This window comes from Hyperoodon ampullatus, assembly GCF_949752795.1.
Source record: "Hyperoodon ampullatus genome assembly, chromosome: 7".
Lineage (NCBI taxonomy): Eukaryota > Metazoa > Chordata > Mammalia > Artiodactyla > Ziphiidae > Hyperoodon > Hyperoodon ampullatus.
Window position 1 is genome coordinate 66029824 of NC_136920.1, and position 27362 is coordinate 66057185.

At 40.2% G+C, this 27362-nt stretch overlaps 1 protein-coding gene across 2 annotated transcripts; it reads left to right on the forward strand.

Annotated features, from left to right (window-relative positions):
- Window positions 1-1759: 1759 nt before the first annotated feature.
- On the forward strand, window positions 1760-26210 carry CTR9 (CTR9 homolog, Paf1/RNA polymerase II complex component; the record flags this gene model as incomplete). Of its 2 annotated transcripts, XM_079707711.1 has the most annotated exons (25): window positions 1760-1804; window positions 3357-3455; window positions 5151-5390; window positions 5998-6115; window positions 6590-6679; window positions 7744-7892; window positions 9001-9108; window positions 12068-12175; window positions 12283-12519; window positions 12747-12836; window positions 12951-13079; window positions 13190-13373; window positions 14272-14360; window positions 14872-15057; window positions 15145-15232; window positions 15375-15523; window positions 17581-17697; window positions 17840-17985; window positions 18899-18970; window positions 19874-20009; window positions 20161-20307; window positions 20944-21101; window positions 22169-22265; window positions 22492-22604; window positions 25129-26210. In XM_079707711.1, the coding sequence occupies 25 exons, from the start codon at window positions 1760-1762 to the stop codon at window positions 25562-25564; spliced, it is 3531 nt and encodes a 1176-aa protein (XP_079563837.1). In that variant the 3' UTR covers window positions 25565-26210. The 2 variants fall into 2 exon arrangements, with proteins under 2 accessions (XP_079563837.1, XP_079563838.1); XM_079707712.1 differs by lacking the exon at window positions 18899-18970.
- Between the last annotated feature and the right edge of the window lie 1152 nt (window positions 26211-27362).

A 27362-nucleotide genomic window follows, 5' to 3' on the forward strand; every position in this document is an offset into this window, starting at 1 on the left:
CTTTCCAGAAATGTTTCATGCAAATACACATACGTATTCTTTTTTTTTCTCATTTAAAGTTATTTTATTATGATGAACAGATATTTGGAAATTTTAAAACTCCACTTCCTATACAAACAACTCCAAAAATCCCTCAGTTTAGCATGTAAATACATATTTAAACAATTTAAAAACACATTGACTACATAATTTTTATTTGTTACTGTTCAAAAGAAAGGACTTTTTTGTGTGTGCCTAAAGTTTTTATTTATTTATTTATCTTACATCTTTATTGGAGTATAATTGCTTTACAATGGTGTGTTAGTTTCTGCTTTATGACAAAGTGAATCAGTTATACATATACATATGTTCCCATATCTCTTCCCTCTTGCGTCTCCCTCCCTCCCACCCTCCCTATCCCACCCCTCTAGGTGGTCACAAAGCACCGAGCTGATCTCCCTGTGCTATGCGGCTGCTTCCCACTAGCTATCTATTTTACTTTTGGTAGTGTATATATGTCCATGCCACTCTCTCACTTTGTCACAGTTTACCCTTCCCCCTCCCCATATCAAAACTTAAATTTAACAAAGTTTCCACTTCAAGGTTTTGAGGGAGGTGGGAGGAAACACAAACATCAAACTGGTATTTTTTTAAAGATAGTTGTGTAACATGCTGAAACTGGATTGGAGTTTGGGACCAAGAGTGGATGAAGTATTGGGTAAAACAGGAGACTTGCAGGAAAGTGATGAGATTGGTTTGGGCTAGAATGGAGGTGGTGGAGATGAAGCCGATACATATAAGAGGCACTTGGTAAAACTGACAGTGTTTACAAATCTATTTTATCAGATTCCTCTCTGGTTCAATCAAAACATTGATTGCAATCTAATTTAATCACATTCTATAATTTAATGAAAACAGTAATTAAGATGCATTTAGTCAAATACTATAATCAAAACATTGATTACAAATTTAATCCAATTCTTCAACAATTTTATTAAAATCCCAAATCTAGCAGATTCTCATATGCTTCAAAGAACCAAAAACAAAAACCCCAAAACAAAACCCACACAAAATACATGAACTATCACAATGATTACAGAATTCATTGTAACGTTCATATTTAAACTAGTCACAAAGGTAGCACATGTATGACAAAAGAATAGTAGCTGCGGTTAAGGAATTAATGATTGGATTATTCATGGAAATCTACAACAGATTGGAAAATGAGACTGGCCAGGGCCACCGGGCAGGGGCCAAGTCCGGGGTTCGGGGGCAGAGTAAGGATCAGGAAAGGATGGCTATAATTGGCCAGAATTCCCATGTCAGTCAGTGGCCAGGCCCCGAATCCGCGCCTCATTCGTGGCCCCGCCCACCGTAGGGCGGGGAGGATACGCCCTCGGCGTATTTATTCCGGCGCCAGTGAGGTTTCAGGTTCAGTAACCTCAGAACCTCGGAAAGGTGGGCAAGCCAACGGAAGCCTCCGAGCGCTCCTCCTAAAGTCGGAGAACCTGAGCCACAGGAGGAGCCCTACCATCGGACAGGCTCTCCCGCGGGGAAAGTTTCCGGGGCAGGGGGCGGGGCTGCCGGAAGTCGCTGGTCGCCGTCTGCTGTTCGTTGTTTGAGCTGCTGACGGGAAGGAGAAGCCAGAGCTTCAGCGGCGCCGCGGAGCAGCAGTTACGACCGGAGCCCGAGCCGCCGCTAGCCTCTGGACGAGCCAGAAGCCAGGAGCACCAGCTGCGGAGCGGCGGGGCCGAACGCCCGCTCGCCTTCTGATCTCGCCATGTCGCGGGGCTCCATTGAGATTCCCCTCCGGGACACTGACGAGGTAAGTGTTGAGAATGGGGGAGGGTGGGGACCTTGAACTTGGACGATCTCCCCCTCCCCCTTTCTCTCGACTTCGTTTCCGAAGCGAGAGCACCCTCTCCCCAGATCCAAATACCCGGCCGAAGCTCCGATCACGTCTTTCCCCAGCCCCAACGCCTTCCCAGGCTGGGAACATCAGATCCCCGTAACCTCGAAGCCACCCCGAGAAGGAGTTCTTGAAAGTTCCCCACCAGCCTGTCCGTATTTGACAGTACTCTGCTCTTTTCCTAATTCAGGAGCACAGGGGTGTGACAGTGCCTGATAAAATGTAAGGCACCTCATAGATCACAGAGGTGGGCGCAGATGTCACTGTGTTCTCTCTGCTACTCAAACTAAGTGTCTCTCCCTGGGAATATATAGGATGTCGCCCTTCCTCCCTTAGAAACTCGAGTGTCATGGTGCACCACATCTGCCACACAAGGCTCCATCAACGAAATAGAGACCCCAAGATAATAGCCGCTGCAGTGTGCTGATAGAATTAACCCCATTTCCCTTCCTGTCGCCTCTCTTATGGGTGGCCTATGGCTTGTCTGAGTAAAGCCCTCAGAATTGATGTTGTCTTATTGGATATCTCATACTCTTACTTTTGATTGAGGTACAATATTGAGATATGTTTCACTTACCATAAAATCCAGTGTTTTTTTAGTAGTGTAACCATCACCACTATCTAATTCCAGAACATTTTCCTACTGTTATTTTTGTGCCATATTCAGGAGTGTGTGTGACACAAGTGATGCCTCCATGATTAGTGTGTACGGTGGCACTCAACTTTGCATTGCCTCTAGGACTGTGCTTCTCAAATTGTCAGACCGGGACTTCCCTGGTGGCACAGTGGTTAAGAATCCGTCTGCCAATGCAGGGGACACGGGTTCAAGCCCTGGTCCGGGAAGATCCCACATGCCACGGAGCAACTAAGCCCGTGCGCCACAACTACTGAGCCTGCGCTCTAGAGACTGCGAGCCACAGCTGCTGAAGCCCGCATGCCTAGAGCCTGTGCTCTAGGCACAAGAGAAGCCTCCACAAGGAGAAGCCCACGCACACTGCAATGAAGAGTAGACCCCGCTCCCCACGGCTAGAGAAAGCCAGCGTGCAGCAACAAAAGACCCAATGCAGCCAAAAATAAAAATAAATTAAAAAAAAAAAGTTGTCAGACCGAGTCTCAGAGTCTGTGGCATGAGTCCCTGGGGTGCTTATCTGTACTTTACCTGCGTTATACGTTACGCAGGGTTTCCTTTTAGTTTTTTCAGTAAGCAAAGCTTTCATAGCATTTTATAGTTCTAGTGATTTGAGGACAACTAGCAGGGTTTGTTTGCTATGCTTTAATATTACCATATAACGTATTTGTCATATGCTCCTTAAACGTTTCTTAATGTATGTTTGTTCAGCCCTATTGAAAGTGAACACAAATCCTATGTATAACCATACTGATGTATCTTTAGGAAAGCAGCAGTCAAAGAAGAAATGTGAATTTAAAAAAGAAAAATGTGAGTTAAAACCTACATTTTGTATTTTAGGTCATTGAACTTGACTTCGATCAGTTACCGGAGGGAGATGAAGTTATCAGTATTCTGAAACAGGAACACACACAACTGCACATATGGATTGCTTTGGCAGTGAGTATTCATGTAACAAATATTTTTTATATGTTGACTGGAAAAAATACGTGGTTCTGTTTTCAGATACAGTAATAGCCAGCTTGGGTGAATGATAGATAGTACCATGTATATGGAAGTTAATTGTCTTAAAGGCAAGTTTAGTAAGTGATGTGTTGGCCTCTGGTAAATTAGTATATGTTGGTAAAAGCAGAATTCATTTAAGTTAAAGAGTACTGTATATTGAGCGTTTGATTATTTAGTGATTACTCAGTGAAGACTGGCTTATGGTTTGTAGATAAACAGAAAAAAACGAGGTGCCACAATTTAAACAATCTAACACCCTCTACCCTCCCCAGCACCAGCTGCATAATGATGTTTCTTTTTTGTGGGAACATTATAGTAAATGATTATGAATAAAATATAGTAAATACTTTGATCATTATTCCTAAGCAAGTTTGTCACAGGTCCCTTTCATGTAAAGATACACAGGAGGCCTCTGATCTTGAAGGGTCAGAGAAGTAGATCTGGAATCGGGCTTGTGTCCAGTGCTCAAGCCTAACTCTTAAAGAGTTTCTTAGGAATGGATTTACAGAGAGGTACTTTCAGTGACAAGCAGTGCCCTCCTGACTTGAAGTGCTAAGTTTTCCTAGTCTTTGGAGAACAAGACATTAATGGTTGTCACATATTTTTTAAAACCAGAAGGGAACTTACTATTTTTTAGTACAAATGCCTCCTTTAACAGCACTTACATGAAAATTGAAGTCTTGGAGGGTTAGCATGGAACCTGTAGTAAAATTAATTCATGAAGCATTGTGGGCTGTAGGTTGTTACACTAGAAAGAATGTAGGCTTTGGGAATAGAGAGTCCTTTGTTCAAATTCCAACTCGGCTACTAACTAGACAAATGATCTACCTTCTGAGCCTATTTCCCCATCTAAAATAGGGGGTTGTTAGCACTCACTTTAAGGGTGGTTGTACAGATTAGAGATAATGTATATGAAGCTCCTGGCATTGTTTGTGGCCCACAGTAAGGGGTTAATAAATGGTGGCTATTCCTTTTATTATTAATAAATGAAACAGATACCCAGGGAAGTTATTCAGCAGACCCAAAGTCATAGACAATATTTGATGGATCTATAACTAGAACCCAAGTTTTCTGTTTGGAATTCTTTATACCCTCTCACTATTGCTTTCTCTCTTGGGCTCTGATTTAGTTTGAAATCAACTATTGCTAGGTAAGAAGATGGAAGCATTTGTAGTGATGATAATTTTTTAAACAGCTTTATTAGGTATAATTCATCTATAGTAAACTGCACATATTTCACATGTACCATTTGAGAATTTTTAGCATATATGTACACCTGTGAAATCATCACCACAATCAAGGTAACAAATATATCCATCACCCCTAAAACTTTCCTCCCACCTCTCCCTTGCCCCTCCACAGTACCCAGGCAACCCCTGATCTGCTTTTTGTCACTAAAGATTAATTTGAGATTTATCCATGTTGTAGCGTGTACGCAATAGCTCCTTTATACTGACGAGCAGTAGCCATTATACAGATAGACCACAGTTTGTCCATTCAGCTTTTGCTCAACAATTTAATTGTTTCCAGTTTGGGGCTATTGCACATAAAGCTGCTATAAACATTTGTGTACAACTTTTTGTATTGACATATCCTCCAGTAATTGTAGTTTGGTTCTTTACCTTATAGCTGGAATACTACAAGCAAGGAAAAACAGAAGAGTTTGTAAAGTTGTTGGAAGCAGCGCGTATAGATGGCAATTTGGACTATAGAGACCATGAAAAAGACCAGATGACTTGCTTGGATACATTGGCAGCCTATTATGTACAACAGGCTCGGAAGGAGAAGAATAAGGACAACAAGAAAGATCTTATTACACAGGCAACCCTACTGTATACGATGGCAGATAAAATTATTATGTATGATCAGGTAAATTAAATCAGATATCTTTGAACTTATAAAAGGGAAAAAAATACCACATGAAAGTAAAATGTGTATAATAGGCAACAGGTTTCCTTTCAGTTTTTCTTAAAATAACATAGTTGATAAGAATAGTCAAAAAGAAGGGTTCCTTAATAAAATAGAAATTTCTTTGGTCCTTGTACTGTTGAAGTAAAATATTTTTTACTACATATAAATATATTTTATAAATATTATATATTTATTTATATTTATATTATTTATTAATATTATAAATATAATATAAATATAAATAATATTTAAATATTACTACCCCTTATCCACATGTTGAGTTGGTAATTCCAACATCCTCAGGTGAGCTTCAAGCATATTTTAAGGAGTTTCAACTTTTCTTTTTGTCATCGTTCCTGGCACAGACAACTTGCATTTTGGGATAGTCCCTCAATTTGCAATTAAGAATTGCTTACTGGTAGTTTAAACACATTACAGTGATAGAGGAATTTGTGTGATGATCCGCTTCCTTCCTATATGGTTTTCATTTTCATGTTACACATTTGTGTTAAATTGTGGTTAGTCCTGGATAAAGTCAAGTCTAAGATGATGATTACTTTTTCAGAACCATTTGTTGGGAAGAGCCTGCTTCTGCCTACTTGAAGGTGACAAAATGGATCAAGCTGATGCACAATTTCATTTTGTACTCAACCAGTCTCCAAATAATATTCCAGCCCTTCTTGGTAAGTCATTTTTGGCAACCATCTTAGGAATCTATATTTTTCAGCTGTGCCTAGAATGTATTTCTTTGTTGATGACTCCTTAGTAACTGGGCTGGGCAACAAAGTAGGATAGCTTTACCTTATTAAAAATAAAACTATTACAATAGATCATTGTTTCTGTTGAAATTAGAGAAATAAGATATATACCAGTTAAGCATAATTTGTTATACACTTCTAAAGCGTCAATAAACAATCTATTTGGACAACTCTAAGCTACTTTAATTATTTTATAACATTTAACATAATATAGTACCATTCTATTTATAGGCATAGATTAATATACCCTCATGGAAAACAAGTTTAGATATGAAATCATTTTTACTATTTTCAAGTATTTCTTACTGAGAGATATATTTGATTTAGGTGAGTTAGTAGAGAGCATATGAGACTTGTGTTCTTTAATAAGTGCATGTTTATTTTTAAAAATCATTACAGGTAAAGCTTGCATTTCATTCAACAAGAAGGATTACAGAGGAGCTCTCGCTTACTATAAGAAAGCCTTGCGAACTAACCCAGGATGTCCAGGTAAGAGAAAAACTGTAAGTCTAGGCTGTGTATGATCCAACTTAAAATATTGATATTTGATTCAAAAGCTGCATAGTAGATCATAATATAATCTTTTTGCCCTATACTATTTTTCTTTCCAAAATCTCATTCATTTAGCAAATTTTGAAGTCAAATGTAAAATATCTCCAGAAGGAGAGGGTGTCAGTGTCAAATTCTGTTGTTAGGCCAAGTAAAATAGGGAATGAAAGTTGATCATTGGATTTGGCAGCATACAAATCATTAGTGACCTTGATAAAGCAGTTTTACTGGAATGGTGGAGGTGAGATACTCATTGGGGTGGAGTCAAGAGAGAAAAGGGAAGGAAGGGAATTGGGAGGCAGCAAATGTAGATCTCTCAAGGAGTTTTGCTATCTAGGGAAGAGTAGGAATGAATTGACAACTGGAAAGGGAAATGGAATCAAGAGGGGATTTTTTTAAGACGTGAGAATGTATATGGATGAGAATGATCTAGTTGAGAGGGAAAATTTGATGATGTGGGAAAAATAGGGCAGGGTTGCAGGAGCAGTGTCCTTAGATGAGAAGGGGTAGGATCTAGTGAGCAGTGGAGAGGTTATCCTTAGAAACATGGTTGTGTTTTGGCATGGCTTTGAAATTGGGAAGCATTTATAAGCACAGCTCTGCAGATGTGCATGTAGTCAGCCACTATATTTAAGGCCTTAATGAAGCTTTTTGTTCTCTGTTTAAAAATTGCTCTTTAAAAATTAGATAATGAAGGTACAGTGTAGCCAGGAGCGTTGGAAGACAAGAAAAATACCACTATTATAGGTGTTCTGTTCTATGGTGAGAAAGGTATCCCTGATGAGGGGGTAAGGGTTGGGGGGTGTGAGGGGAGAGTGGTATGCTCTGACCTCCAGTGAAACCAAGTTTGTGATACACCCGAAGATTTTATAGTGTAGTTTATACTGAGGTTAATTCTGCGATTTTGCAACTCATAAATAGAGAATGTTTAAGCATTTAAAAAATTTTGAATCCTAAAAATGCCCTAGTTTGACAGACTGAATGACTTGATTTTATTTTTGTAGCGGAAGTTCGTTTAGGAATGGGCCATTGCTTTGTGAAACTTAACAAATTGGAGAAGGCTCGTCTGGCATTCAGCAGAGCCCTGGAACTCAATTCCAAATGTGTGGGAGCATTGGTGGGACTGGCTGTTCTAGAACTCAACAATAAAGAGGTATGTGAGTGAAAAAACTGTCTAGTTCCTGACTGATTTGTCAGGTGAATAGTATTGAATTATATATTGAATTATATCTCAACAGAGCTGTTAAAAAATGCAGTCTTTTGGAGTCTTTTCTATTATTTACCTTAGCAGTAAATTATTTAGGACAGTGATATCAAGTATATTTACTACATGCACCCAATTTCAAAGGGCAGGAAATGCTTTCCAGTGGCAGTGTTTCTGCAGTTAAGTTCGTTAAGAAAGCTAAATTCTAAAAGTTTACCTCACTATTTGAATTTATTTTTATTATTTTTTCTTTAATTTTTAAAGATTACTTTCCATTTGCAGTTATTACAAAATCTTACCTATATTCCCCATGTTGTACAGTACATCCTTGAGCCTATCGTACACCCAACAGTTTGTACCTCCCACTTTCCCACCCCTATGTTGCCCCTCCCCCCTTCCCCCCCACTGGTAACCACTAGTTTGTTCTCTATATCTGTGAGGCTGCTTCTTTTTTGTTATATTCACTAGTTTGTGGTATTTTTTAGATTCCACATATAAGTGATATCATACATTATATATCTTTCTCTGACTTACTTCAGTTAGCATAATGCCTTCCAGGTCCATCCATGTTGCTGCAAATGGCAAAATTTCATTCTTTTTTATGGCTGAGTAGTATTCCATTATATATATATATATATATATACCATATCTTCTTTATCCATTCATCTGTTAATGGATACTTAGGTTGTTTCCATTATCTTGGCAGTTTCCATGTCTTGCTATGAACTTTGGGGTGCATGTATCATTTCGAATTAGTGTTTTTGTTTTTTTCAGATATATACCCAGGAGTGGAATTGCTGGGTCATATGGTAGTTCTGTTTTTAGTTTTTTGAGAAACCTTCATACTGTTTCCCACAGTGGCTATGCCAATTTTCATTCTCACCATCACTGTTGGAAATTTTTTATCCCTGATGAAAGTTAACTAAAACAAGAGCTGTATTTTGCTATCTGAACTTAGATTTGTATAATCTTATTTCTTCAACTATAAAGGAAACTTTGAAAAAGTGCTATTTAAGTAATATTTCACTCAACCCTGCCATCACTGTTTTTCTTTTAGGCTGATTCCATCAAAAATGGTGTCCAACTTCTTTCCAGAGCCTATACTATTGATCCTAGCAACCCTATGGTATTGAACCACTTGGCAAATCACTTTTTCTTCAAAAAGGTAGGAGAAATCATTTATTAAAGTTGTTTAATTTTAAATCCTGATTTTTGTTTTTCTGTACTGCAGGTGATACTTTATCTTTTTAACTTGGAAAGAAATTTGAATCAAGAGGTTTTTTTCAAGTTAGAGTTTGTATTAGTATCTGGGGATACTAATTAGTATCTGGGTATGTTTGTTCATTCATTCATTCATTCATTTAATAATTATTGACCCTGTATACTGTACCCAACATTGCGATAGGGATGTGGAGTTCAGTAAGATGTGGTTTCTGCACTCAAGGAGTTGTTTCATAGAAAACACAGATATGGGAACAAATGTAAATGTAAAAATAAAGGTATCTGCCCTGCTGTGGTGAAGAAATGATAGAGGAAGTGATTAAGGAGAGTTTTCATCACCAAGAATGAGAAAGCTCTTGAACTATGTTTTTAGAAGAAGGTCACTAGGTAGCTGAAAGAAGACAGGCACAGATCTATGAAATGGTCTTAGTAGTTTAGTAAGACTGTAGCATATGGTGAAATTTTTGCTTTATTTTCACATGTTGATCATGATGTAATTTTTTAAGTTGCCACTAACTCTGTAGAAGCAGTGGCATTCTAGGTTTCTCAAATACTAAAAAAGTTTTTATATAGTTAGTAAGCATGAGTTTAATCAGTCATTTTGAAACCAGGTACTAAATTATACCAAGAACTTTAATTAAATAGCAGTTTAGGTAAAAGTTCACAAAACTGCATCAATCCTTATTAGTAATAGATGCTGTGTTGCTGTTATTGTTGCTATTAATATGCATCGTATGCTTATAAAATGCCAAGTACTATTAAAAGTGCATGCTATGAATTTATATGATATTCAAAATAATCCTATGAGGTAGGTAATATTTTCCTCATTTTGTGGATGTAATGGAAGCAAGAGTTAATAGCCTGAGGTCGCACAGCTATTCACCATGATGCTTTACTCTCTCTGGCTGTAGAAGCATACTCCCCTTTCATAATGAATTATTAATTAAGCTTTATGCTATAGCTGTTTTAGTACTAAAAGGCAACTACTTAGGGAGAGGATGGAAATGTATCTCATATGTAAATGAAGTGTTACTGTTTAAGATAAAACAGTTACACAAGTTAGTTTGGTTTTTACTGGAAAAACAGCAACAGCACAAAAACAGAGGATGGATGATTCTAAATATTTGAGGGCATATCTAGTAGTCAGTGCTCACAGTGGTTGGGACAGCTTCCTTGAACCAAATGAGAATAATTCAGTTTTTAATTTTCAATGCTAGTCACCCTTCCACTGCAGAAGATAAAGACTTGCTTCTACTGAGAACAATCAGTATATTCAGAACCTTAAAGATTACATAGGTGGAATATGTAAATCAAGCCAGTATATTTGAGTGTAACTGAACACCTGATCTGTGATCAGCACTGTGCCAGGTGTCATGAGGTCATCTTGCACTGGATATATGTCTTTAAGGTTTACAGAGCATGTTTACATATGTTTTCTCAGTTTGGCATTACAACAGCCCTAGAAGGTAGGCAGGGTATTTCCATACACTCATTCCAGTGAACAGTATATAAATTAAGCCAAAAGGCTGTGTCATGTAATTAAAAGTGTGGAGTTTGAATCACTTGGTTCAAATTCTGGCATCACCATTGTATATAGTTCTGTGGCTTTGGGCAAATAAACTAATAATTTCCCTAAACTTTAATTGCCTCTCTTGTAAAATAGTAATAATACCTACTGTATAGGATGTGAGGGGTGGTAGTTAGGATTAAATGTACTATGCATATTAAATACTTATCTAATGTGAAACACTCAATTCCTGATAAAAGCTGCAACCCCATTATTATTTCTAATGTAAAAAAAAAAAAATGTCAAAAGTGGTCATTGACCAAACAAAAACTCTACTTCAGACCAGATTTCTAGTCAAATGAATAAAACACATTCCTATTAAAACTGGAAGGTTGTTTCTACCCCTGATGTATGAACTCTGACTTTGAGACACTTGGGAGATTAATCCAAAGGAAAGTCAGGCCTAATAGAAAGGTCATGACCCATGCATTCAAATAGAGCTGAGTACAAGTCCAAGTGCTGGCACTTGCTACTCTCATGTGATAGAACATAGCCTTGGAGTCAGAAAAAAAAAAAAAAACCCACTAAATTGAGATTCTAGCTTTTCACCTTAGATAATAAACTTTACTTCTTTAACTGTCTATTTTTCCATCAATAAAATGGTAATGGGGCTTCCCTGGTGGCGCAGTGGTTGAGAATCCGCCTGCCAATGCAGGACACACGGGTTCGAGCCCTGGTCTGGGAAGATCCCACATGCCGCGGAGCAGCTGGCCCCATGAGCCACAACTACTGAGCCTGCGCATCTGGAGCCTGTGCTCCGCAACAAGAGAGGCCGCGATAGTGAGAGGCCCGCACACCGCGATGAGGAGTGGCCCCCACTTGCCACAACTAGAGAAAGCCCTCGCACAGAAACGAAGACCCAACACAGCCATAAATAAAAAAATAAAATAAAATAAAATGGTAATAATGACACACTTTGCAGGGAGGTTGATTAAGCTTAGAACTAATATTAAGTATTATACCTAGCAGAGGGCTTTGGATATAATAGTTCTCAATAAATTGTAACTGCTTCCATTACTGTTAATAAAGGACTTAACCTCTCTTGGGTTTTCTCATCACAAAAATAGGGACTAATGCCTCAAAGGGTTGTTGTGGGGATTAAATGAAGTAACAGACGTACTGGGGAAATGTTAAGTACTGTACAACTGTTAGTTCCCATCTTCCCTGAATTTATCAGCAAGGGGAATGAGGAAAATGATTTGTAATTCTGGATACAGTGCTGTTATTGTTCATTCAATGAACAAATTTTAAAAGTGAAACTTGGGGAAGCCTTATGACTGAGACTGGTAGAGTTGTTTGGGTTCACTCAGTTGAGTTTTGGATCTTCCTTGTTCAGGATTACAGTAAAGTCCAGCACTTGGCTCTCCATGCATTCCATAATACAGAAGTGGAGGCCATGCAAGCAGAAAGTTGCTATCAGTTGGCTAGATCATTCCACGTCCAGGTAAGTTAACTTTACACCCTCTCTAAATACCTAATTCTTCAATGGTTTTCCAAATCATTTAAAAACTTTTGTACATATTGTTGGCCTTGTTTTATTTCGTTTTTTAGGAAGATTATGACCAAGCTTTCCAGTACTACTATCAAGCCACACAGTTTGCCTCATCCTCTTTTGTGCTGCCTTTTTTTGGTTTGGGACAAATGTACATTTATCGAGGTGACAAAGAGAATGCATCTCAGTGCTTTGAGAAAGTTTTGAAAGCTTATCCTAATAATTATGAAACTATGAAAATTCTTGGCTCTCTATATGCCGCCTCAGAAGACCAAGAAAAACGAGATATCGCCAAGGTATGTTTTAAAAATCTAAAAATTTTATTTTCTGTTAGCTATCTCTAGATGCACATTCCTCATTTCTTGTTATTGCCAGTAGAAATATGATGGACGCAGTTTTGTTAGCTGAGTTTGTTGTAGTTGAACTAACATTTGACTTAGCAAACAGGGTAGAGTAGCCACCACATTTCAATGTCATACCCTATAGTTGGAATGCTTTAGCTTAATGATCTCTTTCATCCCAGGGCCATTTGAAGAAGGTCACAGAACAGTATCCTGATGACGTTGAAGCTTGGATTGAGTTGGCACAAATCTTAGAACAGACCGATATACAGGTATTTAACCATGTTTTCCATCTGCTACCTGATGTGTTTTTGGTAAGCCTGATGCAGTGTTTCTCTTCCTCTCATTTTCACTTACACTTTATTCTGTCCACCATGAAAATACAGGGTGCCCTGTCAGCCTACGGAACAGCGACACGGATCCTTCAGGAGAAAGTGCAGGCCGATGTCCCCCCAGAGATTCTGAATAACGTGGGTGCCCTCCATTTCAGGCTTGGAAATCTGGGAGAGGCAAAGGTAGGAACGTAGAAATATTCCCTTCTTTTATACTATCAAGTTCAATGCACACTTTTTCCTATGTATCAGCCAAGTCTTTTAACAATGTAATTTTCTTTTCTTTCTCCTAGAAATACTTTCTGGCATCATTGGATCGTGCAAAGGCAGAAGCTGAGCATGATGAACATTATTACAATGCCATTTCTGTTACAACATCATACAATTTAGCCAGGCTGTATGAGGCAATGTGTGAATTCCATGAAGCAGAAAAACTATACAAAAACATCTTACGGGAACATCCTAATTATGTTGACTGTAGGAATTTTAAACTTTTTTTGTGTGTATTAAAATGTCCACAACAGCAGCAAAAAATTTAGCCTGAAAAAAATCTTTCTTAGAACCAGTAGTAAACAGTTTTAGGAAATTCCCTTGCGGTCCGGTGGTTAGAACTCCATGCTTCCACTGCAGGGAGCCTGGATTCGATCCCTGGTCAGGGAACTAAGATCCTGTAAGCCCTGCAGTGCAGCTGCGGTGCGACCAAAAAAAAAAAAAGTTAAACAGTTTTGAAGGTTATATGCCCCCTTTTCTTCAAGGCAAATTTGTGGCCTGAAAAAAAAAAATGCAGCTTCAGTTAAATTTATGCTAGAAACAAAAAGAAACAACTAAAAACCAGTTGGACCATATTTTATAGACTAGGCCATCTTCAGTGGGTCAGCTACCTTTATTAGGCTTTTGACAACTCCTTGGCATATTTGGTGATGGGTGTATCTTTATGATGGGTCCTGCTTTGAATTCATATAAACATTTTGCAATGTTTATAATAGTGAGAAAGAATGGTCTGTGCTTTCACTGTAGTGCCGTATACCAAGCACAGTGCTGTGCATCAGAGAGAAATTGGAAACAGAACAATGCTAAACTTTTAAAATAACTTAACTTGAGATGATGACTTGGTCCAGGGTGCTAGCCTGGGGAATGGAGTGGAAGAGAGAATCTGAGATTTCAAACAGGAAGACTTGACTGTGGCAGAGTTGCTCTTGAATATATTAGGTTATTAATTAGTTATATTGATGCTTGATATATTTTCACCTGTGGGACTTTTCTGTTCATTGTATTAATGTGTTAATGAAAAACAATTGTTTCAAAAGTATGACTTTAAAATTATGATTCTACTTTATAGCTAATATTTTAAACATGAAAACTTGTATATTTTCAGGCTATCTGCGCCTAGGAGCCATGGCTAGAGATAAAGGAAATTTTTATGAGGCTTCAGATTGGTTTAAGGAAGCTCTTCAGATTAATCAGGTTGGTAATATTAACTCTTAGCTTTGAAAAATAATTATTTCACCATTTCCCCCCAGTAAATCAATTTTTCCTTTTAATGGCTATCATATTTCTAGACTTGGCATCTCCCTGTTTTTTTCATTTACTTGTTAAAGATACTAAAGGGTATAGAAGTCATCTAAACGATTGGATCGTGGCCCACGGTAAGAAATAGATTTCACACCACAGCCTAGTACATACACATGTGTGTATACAGACAACTGAAATCAAAGTTTTACAAATCATTTTGTGCTCTTTCCATAGGCAGTACATTGACATTTTTACTGTTTTCCATTCTGTTGCATTTCTTATGGTGATAACGAAACACTAAATTGATGTTACAAGTCACTGATCCATCTCAACTCTCAGTTTGAAAAACACTGTTGTAAATGTAGCTTGTAAACCTCTCCAGTAATCAGCTGTTTTGGAAAGATGATTGATCTCTCTGAATCCAAATTACAGATTTTGCTTCTTTTTATATGTGTGTTTTTAGGACCATCCGGATGCTTGGTCTTTGATTGGTAATCTTCATTTGGCAAAACAAGAATGGGGTCCAGGCCAGAAGAAATTCGAGAGGATATTAAAACAACCAGCCACTCAGAGTGACACTTATTCTATGCTGGCCCTTGGCAACGTCTGGCTCCAAACTTTGCATCAGCCCACGCGAGATAGAGAAAAGGTAATCTTTTTTCATCTCTTTAAAACAAAATTGATACTTATTTGATTATTGTTTGAATTTTTTTATAATGTTTGTATCTTTTTATAGGAAAAGCGTCATCAAGATCGTGCTCTGGCCATCTACAAACAAGTACTCAGAAATGATGCAAAGAATCTGTATGCTGCTAATGGCATAGGTAATTATACAGTTCGGATATCCATAATAATTTGTGAAATGAATGCTTTTGGAGGGATGTTTGTAGATCAGAATTTCTCTCTAGTTGTTTTTCTGGCTACAATTAGAAAATTCTAATTCTGTGAACCTTTTTATAACTTTAGGAGCTGTTTTGGCCCACAAAGGATATTTCCGTGAAGCTCGTGATGTATTTGCCCAAGTAAGAGAAGCAACGGCAGATATCAGTGATGTGTGGTTGAACCTAGCACACATCTACGTGGAACAAAAGCAATATATCAGTGCCGTTCAGATGGTAATGTCTTATTTTTCAAGATATTTTTATTTTGTGTTCATTGTTGAGCACTTGTTTCTTTAACCATTCTGGTCCTGCCTTGGAGCTGGGTGCTATCTCTTATGATACTGTGTCTATTCAGAGGCTTATAATTATATATGGTTAAGGCCAGTCTTTGGTGTCCAGACAGAGATGTGAGTCCTGGTTCCACCTTTAATTGCATGTCTTGGACAAAGGACATGTTCTCTGAGCCGGTTTTCATATCTATAAAACAGAAATAATTGTACCTTAATCTCATAGAATTTTTTGAGCATCCAGAATGAAAAATACTTGGCACCATACTTGGCACTAGTTTGCCTCGCATAGCAGTAAGTACCCAGAAGTTAGTGGGATTTAATATCCGTTTGCTTGTTTTACCCTCTTACTTCTCAGATGAGAGAACTGAGTTTCAGGAAGGTTAAATGACATTTAAAATGAAACTCCATGGGGATAAGTTTTCATGGTTATAGAATTATTTTTTCTTAATTTATTTATTTTTGGCTGCATCGGGTCTTTGTTGCTGTGCGCAGGCTTTCTCTAGTTGCGGCGAGCGGGGGCTACTCTTCATTGCAGTGCGCAGGCTTCTCGTTGCGGTGGCTTCTCTTGTTGCAGAACACGGGCTCTAGGCATGTGGGCTTCAGTAGCTGTGGCATGTGGGCTCAGTAGTTGTGGTGCACGGGCTCAGTTGCTCCACGGCATGTGGAATCTTCCCGGATCAGGGCTTGAACCCGTGTCCCCTGCATTGGCAGGTGGATTCTTAACCACTGCACCACCAGGAAAGCCCATGGCTATAGAATTTTATTATGCTTTTCATATTTGTTGATTACTTGAACTTGAAGTAAAAGAGTCATACTTAGCATCTTTTGCATAGTAAAAAGTAAAAATGCTCTTATGGGGGAATTATTATGGTCAGAAAAAACAGGTTTCTGACCAAAGTTAGAAGACAGGCTCTGGGCTTCCCTGGTGGCGCAGTGGTTAAGAACCTGCCTGCCAATGCAGGGGACACTGGTTCGAGCCCTGGTCTGAGAAGATCCCACATGCTGTGGAGCAACTAAGCCTGTGAGCCACAACTACTGAGCCTGCACCCTAGAGCCCACGAGCCACAACTACTGAAGCCTGCACGCCTAGAGCCCACGCTCCGCAACAAGAGAAGCCACCACAATGAGAAGCCCACGCACCGCAACCAAGAGTAGCCCCCTCTTGCTACATACAACTAGAGAAAGCCCGCATGCAGCAAGGGAGACCCAACGCAGCCAAAAATAAATAAATAAATAAATTTATTTTTTAAAAAAAGAAGATAGGCTCTGGGAAGTGGTTAACCATTTTTCTAAAAAGGATGGGTATTATTATTGTATTCAGAATATTGGAAAGGTCCTGGTCACAGGGACTTGCAGAACCCAGATTGCATATGGTAGTCTCAGAGGTTGTGTTTTTGGAGGTGGGCCTTCTTGATCTGCAAATTAATTTTTAGGGATATTCAGGGAAAAACCATCTAACCATCTCTTCCACAAAAAAGAACTTAACCTATGACAAGATATGTTCCATGGTCAGAAAGTGATTTGTTCACAGCAAAATTAATACCAGTATTGCTATATTGGTTTTACTAAGAAATTAACAGCAAGAACAGTGAGACTTATCATTCTCGTTGCCAGTAGGTTCCACCAGTCCTAAAGAAAGGTGGTAGAGCACCTTAGGAGCCAGGTGTGTGACTTCTAATAAGTTGTCAGTGAGCCTGTTCTAGATAGTATTGCTGAAGATACAAAAAAGGACCTTCCAATCTGTTTAACCTTTCAGTGTTGGTTGGAATTTCAAATGGAAGAACTATTTCTAGTATGTAATTTTTCTTGTCAGGTTTTTATGTTGTGAAAAATGTATGCTGGTGAGTGTAAAATATCGTTCTCAAATTAGTCTTTGAAATTAACCATTCAAAAGACAAAACACCTTTTCACATAGCTTTAAAATCGCTTGAAATTTTGTCACAAAATGACAATATCATTTAATCCTTGTTGTGTTTTAATTAACTTTTTCTTTTATTGTAGTATGAAAACTGCCTCAGAAAGTTCTATAAGCACCAGAACACTGAAGTTGTGCTCTATTTGGCCCGGGCCCTCTTCAAGTGTGGCAAGTTACAGGAATGCAAACAGACTCTGCTGAAGGTAAAAAAGAGAACTCAATTGTATGCTGCATTGTATTTTTTATCCTGTTTTACGCATGCTTACACACCTAACACTCTATTTGACTAAAATCCTTTTCATGTCATTATACCATATGAAAGATTTGCTTTGTTTTTGTTTATAGGCTAGACACGTGGCACCCAGTGATACAGTTCTTATGTTTAATGTGGCCTTGGTCCTGCAAAGATTAGCTACCTCTGTCCTGAAAGATGAAAAGAGTAATCTGAAGGAAGTACTCAATGCTGTGAAAGAACTGGAGCTTGCACACAGGTAAGATTTTGTAGGAACAACCTTTGAAATGCTTTGTTTCTTCAAACCCACATGGCTCAAAAGAGAATCATTCTCTATTAGAATCATTCCAGCGATTTTTAAGCCAAAGCAGACAGCTTCCGCCAGGTGGCACCCAACCGTAACCAGGATCCTGCTAGAATTGGATCATGTAGTCCGACCCCTAGAACTGGCAGGCTGGCTTTGCAAGCTTGCCCTAGATTTTTCATTGACCTGTCAATAATATGACCCAGCATTTTACACACTAGAAATTTTTAGACTCCACTTACGCCGGTTTTACTTGTTATACTAGTGTCTTTTTATGTGATATTAGTTTTACTTAAGCTGAGATTAAGACCTTTCCTCTTAAATATTGAATAAATTTATTCAGCTCAGCTCAAAATTTATGTAACCTTACAGTACTTATTTGGTAATTCAGTGTATGGTAATATTAAAACCTGACATCTCTTCAGGTTTTGTCCAGCCTTATTTGAATTCTTGTTTAAGTATTCCTTGCCTTGCCTAGTAGATTGTAAGTGCTTTCATGGCTTAAGCCTCCTAACTTCCATGCTGACATATTTAGTAAATTTGGTGTTTAGTAAATATTCATTGCTGGAATTGATTTTTGGTTGTGAATTTACTGATACCATTAACTGTAACTTTATCATCATGAACTTACTAATATTGAGTGGTATATTGATGAGAGTCCTTTTTTAAGTGAGTTGTATATATATTTTTCCTATTGGGATAACAGCCCTTCCTGAATACATTCATTTAAGTATTAAGTATTCATTAAGTTTCAGTCAGTATGTAAGCCTCCTCTCAGACTGTTTTTTTTAGAACAGATTAAAAATCTAAAGGGTCTGTTTCATTAATTTTTTTTAAGTAAAGTATTTTATTTTCTCATTCTATTTAGATATTTCAGTTACTTGAGTAAAGTTGGGGATAAAATGAGATTTGATTTGGCCCTCGCTGCTACAGAAGCCAGGTAATGTACTATTTATGGAAGGTGACTCTGGGTGAGGCAGCGATAGCAGTGTGGACTGGGAGAGTGACACAGTAGTGAACGGGTTTCTGACCTTCCAGAGGTCAGTCTTTCACACTCCTCTCTGGGACACTCCAACCTGGACCAAGGCTTTTTCCTAAGGGTCCTTTCAGGGAATATGGCAAAGTTCAAGTACTTAAGTTGTATGGGAAAATACTTTTCTATTTCACTAATGTCAGCTATGTAGTCAGAATCAAGACACGATTCCTGAATCTGTCACATGTAAAGATAGTGTTGGGAATCTTTTTAGCTGTGCTTTGGGAGGACGGTTATAATTTGCAAACTTAACATAGTTGACAGTATTGGCTTCTGAGAATCTAAGTTAATTTTCCTAATTAAGACTCCCTGGTGGTGCAGCAGTTAAGGATCCGCCTGCCAGTGCAGGGGACACAGGTTCGATGCCTGGTCTGGGAAGATCCCACATGCCGCGGAGCAACTAAGCCCATGTGCCACAACTACTGAGCCCGTGAGCCACAACTACTGAGCCCACGTGCCACAGCTACTGAAGCCCACGTGCCTAGAGCCCATGTTCCACAACAAGAGAAACCACTGCAATGAGAAACACGTGCACCGCAATGAATAGTAGCCCCCACTCACCACAACTAGAGAAATACTGCGCACAGCAACGAAGACCCAAAGCAGCCAAAAAAATAAGATAAAATAAAAATTAAAAAAAAGAAAAGGGCTGAAGAATTAAAAAACAAAAAAAAGGACTTCCCATAGGTATCACCTAATGATCCTGCTTCAAACTTTTAAATGTGTTTAAGGAATACAGATGCTCTATGAGTTTTTTAATAAAAAGTATACTAGCTACATACATATTTCTCTAAATTTGGAATGTTCTAGGCAATGCTCTGACTTACTGAGCCAGGCCCAGTACCACGTGGCCAGGGCGCGCAAACAGGATGAAGAAGAAAGGGAATTGCGGGCCAAACAAGAACAAGAGAAAGAACTGTTAAGGCAGAAACTTCTCAAAGAACAGGTATGTATTGTGTTTGCGGTTATACTAGAATTAAAGGTGTACATACATACACTTTGTATGTTAAAAAAGAAGTTCTTCTGATGGTAGCCATGATTTTTTTTGGTCATAAGAACATTTTGATGAGGTTTTTTCCTACTCTTTTTCCTCATAGGAAGAGAAACGTCTCAGAGAAAAAGAAGAGCAAAAGAAACTTTTGGAACAGCGGGCCCAGTACGTAGAGAAGACCAAAAATATTCTTATGTTTACTGGAGAGACTGAAGGAACAAAAGAAAAGAAAAGAGGTGGCAGTGGTGGACGGGTAAGATATGACTCCAGTTAGAAACGAAGGTAATTGGTTAAATTCACTCAGTACTTAGTCCTGAGCTTTGGCTTCCTCCTTTGCTAAAAGTTAGTTTTCCAACAGAGACTGCTTTAAATGGTATCCAGTATTTAGAAATGCATTTCACTGTTAGCAGAGTACAGTTTACCTTGTAGCAACTTTGTAGTTGATGATTTTTGCTATTTGAGGCATTCATCCCAATTAGAAGTTTTTAAAGTGTGGGCCTCACCATGCACTTCTTCCACGTGACTTAGCGTAGCAGTCCCCAACCTTTTTGGCACCAGGGACCAGTTTCGTGGAAGACAATGTTTCCATGGATGGTGGTAGTGGGGAGGGGTCGGCGGGGAGGTGTTGGTTCAGGCGGTAATGCGAGCAATGCGAGCAATAGGGAGCGAAGGGGAGCGGCAGATGAAGCTTTGCTCGCCCGCCCGCCGCTCACCTCCTGCTCTGTGGCCCGGTTCCTAACAGGCCACGGACCAGTACCAGGCCACGGCCCGGGGGTCGGAGACCTCTGACTTAAAGGACTGATGGGAAGTGGCCTCTTTCATACCTTAGCATTCCACCCACATTCCACCAGCCAGGAAAGCAATGACTGTGGTCTTGTTTGGGTTTCAGCGGTCCAAGAAGGGAGGAGAGTTTGATGAGTTTGTCAACGATGACACCGATGATGACCTGCCTATATCCAAAAAGAAGAAGAGAAGGAAGGGCAGTGGTAGTGAGCAAGAAGGCGAGGAGGAGGAGGGTGGCGAGAGAAAGAAGAAGAAGAGGAGAAGGTAGTGTCATGGAATAACCTTTTAAATCACCTGGGTTTTAAACCACCTCATGAAAGTGGCAAAAGACCTTTCACCTTCTGAGTCTTAGGTTTAGAATCTGTGAACACCTTTTTATCACTTGATCCCCCCAGACAGGGAAGCCTTTCGTTCCCCCACTTCCTACTTTAATCCTAAAATGGGCCCCACTACCAAATTCCCGGCGTGCTTGGGGTCCCCACACAAGGAAAGCTGTCCGCAGCTTTCCTTCTGAGAGCTCCGAGTCAGTCAATAATTGCCTTTCTTATGACTGAAAATTACAATATTTATTGGAAAATCTATGCAGTTTAGGATGAGAAACGTTAGTGTGTCCACACTGTCTGTCCATCTTTGAAATCTTAGAAAAGCCACTGAGCCTCAGTTTCCTCTCTGTAAAACAGCAATGGCCCACCTCCTGGTTTTACAGGACGTATAAAATGTGAATTTATGTGAAAGAAGGGCCTTTAAATCCTCCTCGTGCCATCTGCTGTCAGGGTAAGTGGTGCCCTGCCCCCCTCTCACCTGGAAGTGCCCCTAAGCTGTCTGTTCCTCTCTTGGTGCTTCCGTGTCCGGGAACCTCCAGTGTTAGCTAGACCTGTTCTTTCCAACCCATGTCTGACTCTGCTTGTGGAATTCATTCAGACCTGTGGAATTGAAGCTGTGGCTGGATATTAGCAGGCCTGGGATGAGTAGTTGGAAGGGAAGAAAGAGGAGGGGAAGGAGGTTGAGTCTGGAGCCTGGGTCTTTTCTCACATCTTCTATCACTCACCAAGGGCAAGATTCAAGCTCATCTTAGATTAATAAGAGGGCTTAAAAGTGACTCAGTTAGTCAGCAGACATGGCATAAATACAGTTTTTGCAGACTCCCGAGCCATGTGCAGCAAGAGTAAGTTGTAGTCTCTGCCCTTAAGGGATGTACAGTCTGGTCGAGGCCAGCACCTGTAGAGAAGGGTGTTCAAAATGACTAATACTATTTGAATGGCACAGAAGTCTTGAGTTTTATAGGCATGAGTGAATCTTGACAAACTTTCTCTTGGTGTTCACTATTTTAGACCTCCGAAGGGAGATGAAGGATCTGATGATGATGAAACAGAAAATGGCCCCAAACCGAAAAAGCGCCGTCTACCAAAAGCAGAGAAGAAGAAGGCTGTAAGTGTCCGGCACTGTGGTTTTCATCCCCAGTAGGCATCGAAGACTGCGGTACGGTAGAATACATTCTTCCCCTGCAGTGTCTTCAAGCACAGACACTTGTTTTTGAAGTTTGTTGGTTGCTGTTTGATTGTATCAGTATCACTGCAGTGCAAACCCAGTTTAACAAGACATCCTAACGTAAAGAGTCTTGACTAATCTATTATGTTTGATCTTCTTTCTTCAGCCCAAGCCAGAACGTCTGCCTCCTTCAATGAAGGGAAAAATAAAATCCAAAGCCATAATATCATCAAGTGACGATTCATCCGATGAAGATAAACTGAAAATTGCTGATGAAGGGTAGGAATTTTTCACTTCTGTTCTCCTAGTGAAGGATAACCAAGAGTGGTCACTGTGCCAAAGCATCATTTCTGCAGCTTCTTAGAATCTTAGAGCGGGAAGAAGCCTGAGCACACATCTCATTCCAGTCTTGTCATTTTGTCCTACTAAATGTTTGTCCCTTAAAGAAGGAAACCTATTTTGAAATCTCATTTGTTCGTGGATATTAGCTGAAATTTTCTATCATTTTGCTACACTGCCATTGACTGGCTTAAAGTATTAAGAGTAGTAGCCTGGGGCTTCCCTGGTGGCACAGTGGTTGAGAGTCCGCCTGCTGATGCAGGGGACACGGGTTCGTGCCCCGGTCCGGGAGGATCAAACAAACAAACAAAAAAAGTTTAATTAAGAGTAGTAGCCTGATCTTGGTCACAGGGAGAAAGGGACTTTCTTGACCATTTCCTCCCTTGTCAGGCAGGGATGACTCAGCACTGCCTGCTCCATGGAGGGCTTATCGTAGACTCCTCTAGCTCACAGCCTACTTGGTGAAACAATATTCTGTTTTACTTGTGCTGAACTTGCCCCTCAAGCTCTGCATTTGGATTCCTAGACTAAGACTCTTAATACTATATATACTATGCTGGGTTCTTCTGATGGCCATCATTTCATTCATTCATTCAACAGACATTTGAACATCCATGCTATGAGATAGCAAGCTGAGTGCTGGGAATGCAGAGGATAAAGACATCAACCCTGCCCCCAGGGAGTTTGTACTTTAGAGACAGTAGAGAATGACAAATAAACCAAAGCTACATTATAGTGGGAAAAGGGTTATCACTTATATTTTGCATTTATTGCTCTTCAGTGACCACATGTTATCTGGAGTTGAGGTAGTGGGGGGAATTATTGAGGTGTTTTTTTGTGGAAGAAAGGCTGTTTAAGTCTTAGAAGAAGAATAGAGAGTCCTAATCAACTGTACTTCAATAAAAAATAATAAGAATTTTTAAAAAAATAAAAGGAAGAGAGAGTCCTCATTGGTTAGAGGTGAGGCAGGGGTGAGAGGTTAGCATGTCGAAGGAGCTAAGGGTCCTGGTGCAGGGCTGGTCTGGTAGGGTAAAGCATCTGTAAAGATCTGCAGTTCCCTTTTTCTCTGAAGATGCTGGTTGACACAGATTTGGATTGCTTTTCCCTAAAACACTGTTTCACTCTTGCCCACAGTGTTACCCTGGTCCACTGATTACAGACGTGATGGTTAGACCTTCATGAAGTGTTTGCTTATTTGGCCAGATGGAATGGAGTGAATTAGATCCTGGGGCCCACTGGCCCTTAGTGTGTATACAGAATGAGTTATGTGATGTGTGTCTAGGTTTCTTCTTTCAGATGTAAGCACAAAGAGCCTTTCTTCGGTCTGCAGGGATGTTTTCATTTCTAGGGAGAGTAGTATGTTTCACCTCCCTCACCCTTCTTAGACTGACCCTGTAGGATTTAATATTCCTTTCTTGGAATATCTGTCATGGAAACCAAAACCAAGGAATATGCACGAGGAGAAGCATGTCCTCCTCTCCACAGCTCTGGTGGGGGAGCAGCTGTGACAGTGGGGAAGGGAATGTTCTTTCCTCCAAGAAGCCAAGATTCCCTGGGTGCCACTGCACCCCCAAGCATTAGCACAGGTCCCCTGCCCTTAACATCTGATAATAGAGGGGGACCTCTGGCAAAAGTACACAAACAAGCTACAGAACCCTTTTATTTAGCCCCGGCTTCCTGTGTTGAGCAGGTCTAGTCGTGGCGGAGGGCACCGGAGCAGAAGCAGATCCTGGGACAGAAAGGGTGACTTCGCTCCTCAGCGATCTTCTAGCACAGATGGCAGTGGCACAGAGAAGCTTCCCTCCCAGCCAGCCTTGGGACAGAGTGCATTCTTCAGAGTCTCTGCAGCCTAGTGAGGTCCCGGGTTGCACCTCTGCCGCTGTGTATTGGTTTATAAAGATAAATAAATGTATCCCTTCCTTTTCATAATTTTATGTATGAAATTGAGAAATGCTTCATTCTTTTTTTTTTTTTTGCGGTACGCGGGCCTCTCACTGTTGTGGCCTCTCCCGTCGCGGAGCACAGGCTCCGGACGCGCAGGCTCAGCGGCCATGGCTCACGGGCCCAGCCGCTCCGCGGTATGTGGGATCCTCCTGGACCAGGGCACAAACCCGTGTCCCCTGCATCGGCAGGCGGACTCTCAACCACTGTACCACCAGGGAAGCCAGAGAAATGCTTCATTCTGATGAAGGGTGCCTGGGATGACCAGTGCAGTCACCCTACACTGTCTATGTTCTGTCTCAGAGCTAAAGTGCCTTATTCTTTTTAACTTTTTAATCCTCTCTTTCTTAATAACCCTTTCACATTTACAAAAAAGCACACCAAAGGAATATCACAAAACGAACACCTGTGTCAACAGCGATCCGGTCAAGACATTAAATGCCCTTCTTTTTTCAAGCGCATCCCGGTTTGTCAAGGCTCCCTTGGCCAGAACCCTGGTCTAACGAGCGTTTGTCTTTGCCAGACATCCCCACAACAGCGACAGCGACTCCGACGAGGGCCAGCGGCGGAAGACGGGCGCCTCCTCGGAGGAGAGTGACTCCGACGAGAACCAGAACAAGTCCGGCAGCGAGGCCGGCAGCCCCCGGCGGCCCCGGAGGCAGCACTCGGATGAGGACTCAGACAGTGACCAGCCGGCCAGAAAGCGCAGGCCCTCGGGCTCCGAACAGTCTGACAACGAATCCCTGCAGTCCGGGCGGAGCCGCTCGGGGGGCTCTGAGATGGACTCTCGGCCCGTGTCCCCCAGCGCCGAGTCGGACCGCTACTCCGAGAGAGCATCTGACAACGAGGGGTCCGGCCAAGGCTCCGGCAGAGGCTCCGGCAATGAATCCGAACCCGAGGGATCCAACAACGAGGCCTCGGATCAGGGCTCAGAACGTGGTTCAGATGATAGCGACTAGTCTTTATTTCATGAATAAACTTCATCTCCGCAGGAAACTTTTTTAATATATGAAAGCTGTGATAAAAACATTTCAGGTGTTTGGTCAAACAGTGGTGGATTTTTCCTAAGGCAATTTTTTTCTCCTATCCATTTGTACGTTACTATGTCCCAGAAGACGTTTCCCTTGCGAGAGTCCAATATTTGAGTCTCTTGAGCAAAAGGTGACTATTCTTTATTGTGGTACAGTTCCACCTATCATATGTGAAAACCCCAGGAAGATAAACCTACATGCTGAACCATTCCTCCCGAGGTTTGACTGAAACTGTGGCAGATGTTTCATCTTCTTTGTATGTTAAGCAGCATATTATTAGGACTTCTATTGCAATCTTTTACCAAGTGGTGTGAGGAACTCGGTATTAATGTCTTTGTTCCATTTCAAGTTTAGATGAAGAATATTTTTATTTTCTGGAGGAAGAGGTATCTACTGTATAATTGCACCAAAGTACAAATGAAAGGAAGGTTTTCTTCAGTAGTGTAATACTGCAGCCATGTAGATAAAACGACAAATATATCATTTGTTAGGTTGAATAAGATGTGGGAAGATGCTTTTCTGTTAGTAGTATGCAAAGACCTACCTAAGCCACATAATAAAATTCTTTTACCAACTTTTATGTGTAACTTTGTGTCATTTTTTTTTTGCTCAGTACATTGGTATATGAAAATTTAGCATCTATAAAAATATGCAAATATTTGGAAGAAGCTGAGCTAAGCTGGAGGTTGTGTACTCAAAAGTTTTGTCATTTTTTAAACATCTTTATTGGATTATAATTGCTTTACAATGTTGTGTTTCTGCTTTATAACAAAGTGAATCAGTTATATGTATATGTATATCCCCATATCCCCTCCCTCTTACGTCTCCCTCCCACCCTCCCTATCCCACCCCTCTAGGTGGTCACAAAGCACCAAGCTGATCTCCCTGTGCTATGCAGCTGCTTCCCACTAGCTATCTATTTTACATTTGGTAGTGTATATATGTCCATGCTACTCTCTCACTTCGTCCCAGTTTACCCATCCCCCTCCCCGTGTCCTCAAGTCCATTCTCTACGTTTGCATCTTTATTCCTGTTTCCTGTCCTGCCCTTAGGTTCTTCAGAACCTTTTTTCTTTTAGATTCCATATACATGTGTTAGCATACGGTATTTGCTTTTCTCTTTCTGACTTACTTCACTCTGTATGACAGACTCTAGGTCCATCCACCTCACTACAAATAACTCAATTTCGTTTCTTTCTATGGCTGAGTAATATGCCATTGTATATATGTGCCACATCTTCTTTATCCATTCTTCTGTCGATTGACACTTAGGTGGCTTCCATGTCCTGGCTATTGTAAATAGAGCTGCAATGAACATTGTGATACATGACTGTTTGAATTATACTTTTCTCAGGATATATGCCAGGTAGTGGGGTAGCTGGGTCATATGGTAGTTCTATTTTTAGTTTTTTAAGGAACCTCCATACTCTTCTCCATAGTGACTGTATCAGTTTACATTCCTACCAACAGTATAAGAGGGTTCCCTTTTCTCCACACCCTCTCCAGCATTTGTTGTTTGTGTATTTTTTGATGATGGCCATTCTGACGGGTGTCAGGTGATACCTCATTGTACTTTTGATTTGCATTTCTCTAATGATTTGTGATGTTGAGCATCCTTTCATGTGTTTGTTGGCAATCTGTATATCTTCTTTGAAGAAATGTCTATTTAGGTCTTCTGCCCGTTTTTGGATTGGGTTTTTCTTTTTTTGATATTGAGCTGCATGAGC